This window comes from Mercenaria mercenaria, chromosome 6 (assembly GCF_021730395.1).
Source record: "Mercenaria mercenaria strain notata chromosome 6, MADL_Memer_1, whole genome shotgun sequence".
NCBI classification, from domain to species: domain Eukaryota; kingdom Metazoa; phylum Mollusca; class Bivalvia; order Venerida; family Veneridae; genus Mercenaria; species Mercenaria mercenaria.
The window spans coordinates 84862578-84875797 of NC_069366.1; the positions used below are offsets into that span (position 1 = coordinate 84862578).

At 34.7% G+C, this 13220-nt stretch overlaps 1 protein-coding gene across 5 annotated transcripts in view; it reads left to right on the top strand.

Annotated features, from left to right (window-relative positions):
- The window catches only part of LOC123548347 (breast cancer anti-estrogen resistance protein 1-like), a 73594-nt gene that overhangs the window by 43760 nt on the left and 16614 nt on the right, over positions 1-13220 (top strand). For 2 of the 5 annotated variants that reach the window (XM_045335539.2, XM_045335538.2), the window contains exon 5: positions 5972-6265. In XM_045335539.2, coding sequence (XP_045191474.2) covers positions 5972-6265 — 294 coding nt within the window. Of the gene's footprint in view, positions 1-41; positions 962-5971; positions 6266-13220 lie in introns of those variants that run through there. The other 3 variants (XM_045335543.2, XM_045335544.2, XM_045335542.2) reach the window with 3 other exon arrangements.

Sequence of the window (13220 nt, forward strand, 5' to 3'; positions counted from 1 at the left end):
CTAATGGGTTACCTTTGGGAAAATATACCAGATCAGTGTCATTCTAGCTGCACTGTGTGCAGGTGAGAGAGGTAGTAGTGGATAGCTGTTTGAATTTAATACTATGTTGTAGTGAATAGTTTCTGCCACACTTTTAAAACTATTGGAGGTAAAATAGCCAAAGGACAAAAATCTTTGGTGGTATAATTGACAAGTGTTGTTATATCTGCTGGTCATTTTACTATCAAATTGGACCAAATGTCATTTCACTACATTGTCATGTGGACAAATTGACAAGGATTCAATGCTCAAACGTTATTGGATTAAAACGGTCAAAATTACCTGATAATTTGAGATTTTGACTTTTTATGTGGACTTACTAAACTGAGAAACATTACAAAAAAAACGGAATAAAGAGTTTTTGTTAAGTTTTTTGCTGTTCGCGTAAAAAAACAAATCTTTATTGGATATCTTTACGGATAAAAATTGATCAGTGGCATAGATCACAGAAATTTTGATTCTCTTCAGATTTGTTCGCACAGATCACTCTGATCCGGCACACAGCAATCTTTGGGGTATTATGAATGTTTTCAGATGCCTCATTTTTGCGCTAGTCAATGACACTGAAACATTGTGCAAAATAAAATTCATAAAATGTTCTTTTGAGATTTAATAATTTAAGCTTTTGTCCTTGAGCGATTCAGTATTTGAACAGTTTGGATTTTTAAAAAGCAATCAAAACATTAAAGATCGTTGAACTGTTTTGTAACGCTTAAGATTTCTTTTATCTTGTTATTACATACCTAGTGTTTTTAGATGTTAACACTGTTTACATAGAAGTGTCGTGACAGACAATGGCTTGTTTTTGTGTTCTTAAATGTTTTCTTAAAGGATTACTTCAAATTCAAAATCAGAATAAAAGGTGTCAAGATGATATGGAATGCTTGAAAATTTAAAAGGATAATTTGGATATAAAATGATGGTAAGAAATTTTTTTTTTTCAATTTTTTGGAAAACATTGTTCAGTTTTATACATAAAACATTTATGAAAGAAATTGTAGCATATTTTTGTGTTGTTTCAGATGATGAGTAGATGTAGATGATGACAATAAGGATGATAATTGGAAATTAATTGTGTTTACTTTTACAAAATAAACTAAAAACAAGCATTTACATTTAGCATAAATGTTATTTAAGTACATGTATACTACATGATTAGATTTTTATCAAGAATTAATCAAATGCAAATTTTGTGTTTCATTACAAGTTAATATGGGCAATATACCTGCATGCAGTAACAACTGGTTACTGTATTGGTGTGGATATAGCATATAAAATAGTCCAGACACTTTTATTTCAATAAAGTGTTTCTGTATTTAGAATCATCCGAGGAAAAAAGGGAGGCAAATTTATAGTTAAAACTGTCTTGCAGTACATTTCTGTTTGTAAATGTTACCCAAAACACGTCCAAAATACTACAGGGTAATAAAAGTCTTGGACAGTTACAGTAAAATGTATGTCTGTTTGTGTTTAGGGTATGATTGCGTTTTTCAGTATTTCGCTTCTACACATTGTACGAGTCTCCTCTACCCTGACCGCAGTATCTTCAAGGAACTGACAACTTCCCCAAATAAATGAAAGGAGGGACATACAGTTTTTAGTTAGTCATCTAAGAGAATATGTCTTGCTCAGGGTCTGACCTTCAACCTCTCTGTGGAAGTATTTTGCTGTGGGTATTTAGCATACAGTGCGAAAGTACCATGTCTGGCCACAGTTTTATTGACGGAGACATTTTGACGCATGAAACATAATTATTGACATTTGAGAAAGACATTATCTTGTCAAATTAAGTTTTAGAATTGAATACAAATACCAGCAAATCAATTAACTTAGATGTATATCCTTTTCCCCTATTATAATTCTATAAGGCCATATGACAATATTTTCTGATTGTATCAAAGTGTTGTCTGGGTTCAGTTTTGCCAAAAATGAGAAGTGGTCTAGTACTGCAGAATGGTTCGGAAGTTATCACAGACCACATCATAGAAATCTGTCTTCTGATAGAACTGATATGGTTAAAGCCTGGCCTGTCAAATTGGATCAACTTGTGCAAATAATTGAGTATAAACATCCATTTACAAGCCACAATTATCACTAGATATGGTGGTTTTATGACCAGAAATTGTTATAAAGACCTGTAACTGGTAATTGATGGCATTCATAAATTGTCAGTATTATCTTTTTATTCCTACGTTTTTATGTTTGTTTTCTTTTCTTTTAGTGGGGTTCATTACCTTGTTTCAATATACATGTATGTTTTTAGTTTCAAATAGCGGTCAGCTAAGGTCACTGAATAATAGATAGTTGACACTTCCTCTACTGAATCAAAATGGAAGAAAAATGCATGTATATGTTTTTTATTTTACATTATTAAACTGAGGATCGAATTTACCACATCAGAATTGATAGTCTAACAATTTCAATTCTGTGCCAATTTGGCCTGCTGTAACCAACTTATTAACTATTTTTGTTCTATTTTTTCCTGACTGTATTTAAAGTTAAACTTGAAGGAGTATTTTTATATTTTGGGCTGCAAGCTTGTGAGGTTCCTCATATACATGTATCACACTATGTACATATATCATATTTAGAACTGTCTGGTACAGTCATCAACAAAAGTTTGCACTGTTTTGTATTTTCCTCACACATAGTTCTGTCAACATTCCAGTATTAATGAATTGTTTCATGACAGTGATGTATGGCATGTTCTGAGGCTGGTGCATATTTGTGGTACAGTTTGATGTCACAGGGGTTTTGTGTCAGATTTTATGTCACAGGTTTTATGTCATATACCACTGATGTATAGCTTCACTTCGCCTTTACTGTCAAATTGACAGATTCTGTAAATTTTGTGTTCTTTACTTTTTCATCAATTTTCGAACACAATCATGTTACTTAGTACATTATGCATAGAAAATATTCAAATCTTATGAAAGTCAGATTTAGCAGTTATTTAGATTTTAGATGCTATAAACATTTAGATTTGAAAGTGGTAATATTTTGTGTAACCATAAAATTTCAAGTATGTGTTAGCATCAAAATAGTTCACTAAAATCTGATTTTCATGAAATTTGGATTTTCGTCATGTTCTGGGTAATTTTCACAAGTTTGCTTAGATTATGACATATATTTTGATTATGTTGCTTTCGTCATTTGGTTCAGTATATACATGACAGTATATGCATGATATGAAGCAATTCAGGCAAGAGCTTAGACCAGTATTCCTTGTCTATTGCCTTATATGGTCATGTGTTAGTTTAGTTCGAAATGATTGACAGATCACATGCATGTGTGAAATCATCAGAATGTTTCTCTCAAACTACATGTTTTCCAGTTCATTTGAAACCGTTTAGTTTCTCATTTGATCTGGCTAGTTGGAAGTCTGATTGACAATGTGTTTTGTCTCAGCCAATGTGGCCATGTGGCCTTTTACATCCATTCTCATGGGTGAATAAAAATTCTTGACTTCTACAGGACTGTCAGTGCATATAAGTCTTTCTTCTGTGTTTCCTGAAACGTTTAATAGTGCAGTTAGTTTAAACTTGTCTGATGTCTCTTTTCTGTGGTTTCATTGTAATCATGAGGTTCTGTTACAATTAAAAACAGAATTAACAGGAAGTATTGTCACTGTCTTGTCAGTAAACTATTTTATAGTGATTTTAATCAGCATTTTAAAGTCAGTAATTTCTTTATTTATAGTGTGTGTGTTTGGGTTAAGTATTTTTTTCAGCAATGTTTTGAGTCGTATTTGTGATGATGTCTGTTTGTAGCAGTGAGCACAATGCTGCTCGGCTTCATAGTGCTGCATCACTGGAATATCATACCTTAGATATGTGACAGGATTCCTCACCCAGTCATGTTATATTTACACCAGGCTGACCAGTCATAGAACTAACCTCTTAATGCTGAGCGCCAAGCGAGAACACTTATACTATATTACTGTATATATTTCACATCTTTGATAGGCCAGGGAGCGAACCAGCAACCTACCGCACTTCTGGTGTTCTACCTGCACTAGACTACCAAGGCAGACAATGTTTACAAAGCAAAGTCAACCCGCCCGCTTAGCTCAGTAGGTAGAGCGTCGATCTACGGATCGTGGTGTCGTGAGTTCGATCCTCGGGCGGGCCGTATGTCCTCCGTGACTATTTGATAAACAACATTGTGTCTGCAATCATTAGTCCTCCACCTCTGATAATTCATGTGGGGCAGTTGGCAGCTACTTGCGGAGAACAGGTTTGTACTGGTACAGAATCCAGGAACACTGGTTAGGTTAAATTGCCCGCCGTTACATGACTGAAATACTGTTGAAAAACGGCCTTAAACCCAACACAAACAAACAAAACAAAGTAAAGTCATGCAATATTGTACATGCGCTAAGGTTTTCGTTAAACGTGTTGATCAACCGTTTTTCACCTCTGTGTTAAGAAGTGACTAATTTTCGGGGACATTATTTGATATACTAAAACATAACTTTACACTACGACCGACAACATCTGGTATGTTATTATAGATCATATCAGCACATTCCAGGCCATATTTCATACATTATTTTGAAGTGCGACTATACAAAACATTGATCATGTCTTACAGTTATAATATACCAAGGTTCAGTTGTATTGAATATGTTTATGTCTTCCTATCTTTCCATCTTGCTGTACTGATCCTCCTATCAAATTATGAAACTTTGTTAAAGCCTTTACTAAACAAGTTGAGGATTTCAATCAAGATATCAGAAATATTCAGAAGCTAATCAACAATTAAAAGGGCCTTAAGTCTGTACTGGCTGGGTGGTTAAAATGGCTGACTCGCTTGCCTCTCGCAGATGTGGGTTCGGTCGAGTCTCGCTCAGAGAGTTGACTTCTTCATATTAGGAAGCCATCCATCTGGCTTACGGAAGGTCGGTGGTTCTACCCAAGTACCGGCCTGTGATGAAATAATGCACAGAGGGGCACCTGGGGTCTTCCTCCACCATCAAAGCTGGAAAGTTGCCATATGACCAATAGCTTGTGTTGTTGCGACGTTAAACCCAACAAAAACAAACAAAATTAATAACCAACAATTAGAATTTTTCTGAGCAAATACTTGAAATTGCAAAAAAAAATTATGTCACGTTTTAAGTCTTTTAAGCTCTTTTTAAAGCATTTTCTGATGTGTCATATCATCCCTAATGCCAGAATTGGGTTTGACACCTTTCTTCCAAGGCAACATCATAATTGTAAGGCACTTTTCTGATGTGTCATACCCGGAAAACAAGACCTTCCTTTTTGTTGTAACAGTGGCAAAATTTGTTAGAAAATCCCACAGTGGCTTCAAAAATTGATAAAGATTTTATTTGTCAAATTAGGGAGGTTAAATTTGTGTCATTTAATCCAATTGGTTAGCTCTGAATGGTCCAAATTGATGACAATTAGCATGCAAGCACGAGGCAAGGGCTTTGAAATTAAGAAACCCATTTTTAATTTGAGTCGCAAATGTTTGCTGTCTTCTTTTTTTGCTATTGTTGAATGGAAGACGATTTTTTTTCAGGGAATGATTCAGATTCATACACCGGAAGTATTTAACTTCAATTTGCAAATACTAGCGCATACATTAACAAGTTATGGTAACTCTGAAATTACAGAATAATGGGAGTCGGATGACAGCTAGGTTATGATTAGAATATATACAAGTGTCATATATCGAAAAAAAATTACTTCCCCAGATGAGTTATTGACGGAATCTTTGTGGTAAACGCTTATCACATTAAAAAACGATGAAAGAAAATTTTGAACCGGTCTGTTTTCAAAATAGATGTTTAAAAATCATGATCTGAACACATGACAAATCAATTTAGAAATTCAGCGTGTAACCGTGGCATTTTGATTTCATAGAAATGTATAATTATAAAAAGCTGACGATTCTTCACTGATTGTTGTGTTTCCATTTTCAGCAGAGGCTTCTTGCAAAAGCGCTGTATGACAATATCGCTGAGTCACCAGATGAACTAGCCTTCAGACGAGGAGATGTTATTACAGTCTTGGAGCAAGAGACCGGCGGCCTTGAGGGTTGGTGGCTATGCTCGCTGCGGGGAAAACAGGGTATTGCGCCAGGAAATAGACTGAAATTGATAACTGGTCTTGTTGCCAATCATGTACGATCTCATACAGCTGATTTTCCATCACTTGCAAATCAGAAGGCCGAACAGGAATGGAACCGACGGAGCTGGGATGGATCTTCAAATAAGGTGAGGACATAATTTTTTTCCGAAACAACATAAAAATGTTATTTTTTATGTTTGTGTGTGTTACCTGTCCTTCTGTCCTGTGGTGTAGTATGAAGGTTTGTCAGTCTGAGGCTGGATTTGAATGTCATTGTCCAGTAGGATGTTTGCTTGTTATGTCGTCTGCTTTTCATCTTTACGCCTTTGTTCATTCTTCGTAAACCAAATTACTCGCTATATCAAACAAATCAAAATGATGATTACTTTACGTCGTCCTTAAAATGGTCATTTACCTTCATCGTACATAAAAAATCGTCATAGATATTGACAACTATATTTGAAGCTTTAGCAAAGTAAGCCCCTTCGACTACGAATAGTGACCACTGATAATGATTTAAGATAAGGCTGAGTAAATAGCTTGAAATAAATCTATGTAATTAGTCTCATCTTTGTTTGGATGAATCGGTAAATTATTCAAATCATCGTTCAGTGACATTTTGAAAGTACTACTACAGTTATAATGATTGTCAGTATGCCCGATTAACCTAAATATCACAATAGTGAACAAATGTTACAGTCTTTAGTATCATGTTCGCTTTTTAGGTTTTTAATTTTTTCTACCTTTTGCCAGCTGAGTCGAGAGTTTTGCCAGCTGAGCCAGGATCAATGACGGTTTCTGTTTCAGTTAGTGTTTCACAGTGAATCAGAGAAGCCCCTTAAATTGGAAAACAGCATATAATTCTTTGTGTCACACAAACTTTCTTGATAATATTTCCTAAATTTAGAAATTTGAGCTACTTAAAGCATAAACAGGAAAAACATTTTTACCACAAAACAGATGTAAACGATTTTAGATGCATGTGATCCCCATCAATCCAGGTGGGTCGAATGCTGTCATAAAATTTGATTACTCGCCTACTACCTAGGAAAATTATGCAGTTTTTATCATTAGATAACTTAAATGAGCTGCAAAATGATTGCGGTTATAAACTGCAACTTTGAAGTGGTTAGATAGAGATAGGGGTGTTTTTTGGGAACTCAAGTGTATGGTTATTTTGTTAGTACCCCTTGATTTTGAATATTATTTTAAGTTAACCCGCTTGCCCACATGATATACCCTTGAGGAAAATTGCACTGTTGAAGGGACTACCTAGCTATATAAAACATAATTTAAAATTTTGTTTTTGATATACCCTGATGCAGTAATAGGGTTTTGAAAGTGCCTGAATATGTCTGTTATTGTTATTGTTGAATATTTTATTGGGTTCATCATGCATTATAATCATTGCTATAACTGAATTAGCCCACGTTTGAATGCCAAAGTAAAAACTTTCATCCAGGTAGAAAATAGGTGTATTCAGTGAAAATCCCAAGGTACTGTTAATATTTCATACCTTTCATTTGATCTTAAAAGGTATAATGTAAACTTATTCTTGATGTTGAAACTGATATCTTTCTAAATGAGTTAGCTGAATAGTTTAAAATTTACAAAACTTCTTTCTTTTTGGTACGAACATATTTCATTTCTTGACATTGATTTGCATATGCAATATGCAATGCTTGATATTATTATGAGGCATCCTTAAATATCTTTGTATTCATAATTTAAGATATCCAAAACGTTGTGCTACTAATTTCTCTCTGGTGATGAAGTTCTGTAGTATGTATCTTCCTCTTGGCCATGCGTGATTAAAAAAAATGCAGGTACTGTCTGATTGGTCAGTTAGAATCTTTGAAGTTATATTAGAATAATGTCTTTGACCTTCTTTGGGCTTGAATATTTATGTCATTGAACTTAACTTGTTTCAGTCTTGATCTTCACCAGGATATGGCTTATAATGCATTTAGACCATTAGTAGAACTGCCTTTGTTTAATTTTTTTCTGTCATTTACAACTTCCACACACCTTTGTCTGATATTAGACAGTAACAAAGAAACATTTTACTGATTTCTTAGAAGATATGATGGGAAGGTATTTTAGACCAGTTAATGTTTGTTAAGTGGATACATACCTTAGGGATCAGGGGAAAAGTCCACAGGCTGATTCTAAGTGAGAACTCTAACCTTTGGTCTCTCTGGATATAAGTTGCGGTATTCGCTATTCCTTACCTTCCCATGTATGAATCTTTACTCAGTTTTTGTGTAGGCTCAGATCTTAGTCTGCACTGGTCACAAAGGCAGAATCAGCAGGCTAAAGCTTCGACAGACTAAAATTCTATCTGTGAGCAAACAGAACTACTTGCAGGAGAAAACAGGGAACATTCTCTTCATACCAGTCATCACTCTTGTATAAACAGTATCAGGTACATAATTAGCCAGCCACCATACCTGGGCAAAATGCTGTTTATTAATTGTCCAGTTAATTAAGGTCAAACCACTTCACACAAGCACCTGTTTCCTACCTGGCGATTTGATTACTAATTAATCCCAGTAGCATAAGGTCAGACAGGAGCTACTGGCCTTCTGTGCATGCATTTTAATTACTTTTTTCATTACTTTTATTTACCTTCAAACTGGCCATGGTTCATTTATTTACTTTGCCCAGCTGCTGGCAATGAAATGGGTCATTAGGACAGGAATTTATCATTGTCAGGTATAAAATATTTAAGAGGCTTTTTCCTATTGCTTCTTTTCATCATCTAGGCCCAGGAACTCTGGAGCTTAGATATTTTCCAGAAACTCAGTCCTGTAAATTCAATTATAAAAAATATTACATTTTGGCAAAATTGAAATTGCATTTTCTGGCATCTTGGCTTTGTCTGCAGCAACTGTGTGTAATACATGAATCTTATTTCTTATTGTCAGTGCGACACTAATGTATATATACCTTATTTATATACAGTTATAACAGTTCTGCATTAAGGTAACACTTTCTTACCTGTAATTTTGTAATTCTAAGACACAATTTCTGTAGAAAATTTTGAAAGTTAAAACTGATTTTTGATGTTTTCTGCATTATGCCTCCAACTGTTTTAATTATGTAGTCAGGTGCGGCAATATTTAAACATTTAAATGGGAATATTTTGATAATACTGAGAAGGTAATTGAGAAACACATGCTTTTAATGCATCACTTCACTTCTGTTATAATGAACTTTTTTAAAATGGTTACCAAAAGTACTTATCCAAAATATGCAGGTTTTCAAAATTTTAGGAGATAATATTAGATTGTTGCAGCTGCTGGGTGCTTGTGTTTGGAACGAATTAGCAAAAGCAAACAAACAAAAAATGCTGCCTTGTGCAAAATTATTCATATCTGCATCTATTTATATACAGTTACATTAGATTTGCTCCTAATATCTACAATTTCTAAAAGAACTTCAAGAAGGAGATATGCCTTAATATTTTGATCCCTATTTACATGCTGATGTGAAAGAACAAAGAGTCCAGAAAATGCTGGAACTTCTTTATCTGTCCATCAAAAAAATGTAATTGCCACAAGAAAAAAGATGAATCATATTTGAGTAAGAGGAAGAAAATCAGCTGCTCTGTAATGCTTGGATTAGAAACAGCTGATTGCCATGGAAGGTTATCTTTAAAGACAGGTTTTGTCATTTCCGGTGATATGTTTCTTTTATTTTTCTGACAGGTAAAAATTAAATCATATATAACAGGAAATGTTAGCCACCTCTTATCCTGTTCAGTGTCTTGTGGAAGGCAGCTTTTGTTTTTGTTAGTTTTGATTTTGGGAGCTGCTGAGAAACTGATGGGTAACATCACCTGGAGCTCAATCCGAGTTATTCCTCAGCAGTGTAAATTGTTTGGAGCTGTATCCAAGATAATACTGTAATCATGGTCCAATATAGAGTACAATGCAATGCAGGGTCCAATGCAGGGTCCAATGCTTCTGCAATCTGGACAGAGATTTGTGCATTGAAACTTTGCAAAGGTCTTTGAAATGCATAATCCAACAAGTTAATAATAAAACTCATAGTGTAGCAATCTATATATGCATTAAGGGAGACCTGAGAGAAATTCTCTGAACACTTTGCAAAAGCTACTAACTGTAAAGGCTGTATGGGTTGTATTTATAATGTTCAAGGATGTCAATTTCAGTTTCTGGCACAATAAATATATAGCAAAGGAAATAGACTAGTATAGTTTCTTGTGGGTGGCTTTGTGATTTTCCTGGTATTATATTACCTTATCAAGAGTTTTGTGGTCAAGATAACTTCTGTTTAGAAGTGGTAGCTCAACTGTTTCTGTCTTTTAATGTCAAGATACCTGTGTTATAAATACACTTTAAATTCTGAGAAACATTAATCAGGTATGATCTGATTCTAAAAACATGATGATAGGAGATTTGTAGGAAATTTATGTTCTCTTTTAATATCAGGATACCCTTGTGGCTTTAATATGATATGTTTTATGAATGAAGTTCGCTTCAGGTGTTGAATTAAAGAGATTTTACGGGGCAAGTCATTTCCTAAAATATTTGCTATTCAAGAGTCTCAGATTTGCATCTTTTAGACTGGAGTAGAAAATTCTTTCCAGTAATGATTCACTCATTACCTAGGGAGATAGTTTAAAACTATGATAATAGCAATAAATTTATTAAAAAAAAATTCTACTAATCACCCTTTAGACTTTAATACATTGTAAACAAGTGGAAACCTAACTGGTCTGCACTGTAACAGTTTTCAGAAAACCTAATTGTTTTGGTTACATGTCCAGTAATTAGTAACTTTCCTATCAGTTTTCCGTAGACACATAATTATATAACATGCCAGTGACATATGCAGAGACCCCACCCATAATGCCCTGTAATTGCTGATAGCTTTAATTAAAGTGACATATATGGTCAACAGTAATAAGTCCAGTTAGATGTGTCAGCAGAATGTGAATAGTCATTATAAACCAAATTGAAAGCCAACAGCTTCCACCGATAAACACTTTTTAGTGCTTTTGTGATAATCTGTTTTTGCTTCTTTAGTTACATCAACAGTCTTGTCAGTGGAATATGGGTCTTCATTGTCTACCTTGTCTACACCAGAAGTCTCAGCACATGATACCCTCTGCTTTCAGTACTCCAGTCTTGTAACTGCTTTTGCTGTCTTAGCTGGCTCATTGTTACAGACCTGTCATCAGAAAGTGGCTCATCATCATGATGCATTAAGCTTGTCTTTATTTTGCTTTTCCCTCATTTCAGTAGCTTTATCAGTGACATGATGAGATTTAACCCTTACCCTGCTATCATGAACTTGTCCATCTTTCAATTTGGACAGCACCATTAACTGTTAAAAGGGGTGATTACCAAAAAGATACTGATTGGATGTGCAGGCTCAGGCCAATATCTACACTGGTCGCAAAGGCAGAATCAATGTGTCCAACATGATAAGGGTTAACAGGATCGGTTAGATTATCAAACCTGTCAGCAGAGTGTGCATCATCATTATATACACTTTGTCTACATCATCAGCCTTCACAATGTAACCTTTTGGCTGAGGTCAGTTTTGTAACAAATTACCAATTTAGGTATGAAATATGACAAGTTTGGACATCTGATGTTACAACTTGTACATGGCCCTACCCTTTGAACTGTTGACATTTATGCTGGTGTCGACCTTTACAAGCCAGGTTAATTGGCAATTATTAAAAAATGTTACACATGTAGTTTGCATAAAAATGTATACTATTAATATGTGTTTACCTGATTTGTTTATGACAAGATATTGGTCTAAATTTAAGATTTACAACCCAAAAGAATAGCAAGTTCTAAACCTGGAATGTCTAAGAGTGAATGAGAAATAGACAGTGAAATAGCTGCCTTACAGAAAATGGTGAACTAATTGAAATTCATTTTTTTACAGTCACAACTGATAATGTTGTAAGAAGTCTCCTTCAGGAACTAAACTGATACGAAAAAGGATGGCTAAGAAAGGGAATTGAGATTGGAACATAATTGACCATTGTAGATCAAACTAGCTTATATATATACATTCATGTTTCCACCTGTTTGTTTGGCCAAGAAATCAGTGCCTTCTGCCAAAATACCATGTTTCTATTGTTTCTTGCATGTGTGTACATTCTTATTCAGGTAATTGCCTTGTTAGTGTCCAAACCAATTGCAGTAACAAACCATTATGTATACCTCAGATGCATTGGTACTTAGTTCAGCTAGATGGTGTGGTCATTCTTCAGTTTCTTTGAATACTAAAATGTCATGATGATTTTTACAAAAAATCAATTGTTTCTTTACTGTATTCCATTAGGTTTTCAACTTTTTGTCTTGTCTGAACATCTAAATTGGATTGCTTTTGAAAGGGACATTGAATGGACAAGAACTCGAGGTATTTTAGGGATGATGCAGCAGTTTTGACCTTACATGATGCAGCATTTACTACCTTGTCCGGACAGTATGGCAGGGTATTTCAGGTTACATTGGCCATTATAGGCTTATCAGATTTAAACAAAGCCATTTAAAGTGAACAATCAAAGTTCATGACTCCAAAGAGTCAGATACAGGTCAGCACATAACTGTGATCCAGATTTTCCTTACTGTTAAGCTGTGACCAACCATGTTTTTAATGTATTTATTAAAATCTGGAGGGAGTAGTTGATGGCACTTTTTTTATTAATATTAATTGATGACATGCAGAAAATGAGGGAATGGTATTGTTAGAAATCACACTTGAATCTCGCGGTAGTCATGTTTATAACACTTATACTTCGCTACATTGCCGCCAAGATTTCATGACACCAGTAAACTTGTCAAGTTCCTCAGATTTCTGAGAACCCACAGTTGAGCAGTTGAGTTTTTTTCACATAATTTAACACCCTGATTCTGATATTCTATCACAAATATGTTCAGGTTTCACAATTTTTCTGGAGTCAGCTAGTTAAAAAAAAAAACGACACTCCAAAGGTATAGGTTCCGATTCATTGTAGCTTGAGATGAGGAGGTCAATAGTTTGAGCTTCTTTAAATGAACCTCCCTCTATAATTCCTTGTTGTTAGTAGTTTGCTCTTATGACTTGGCA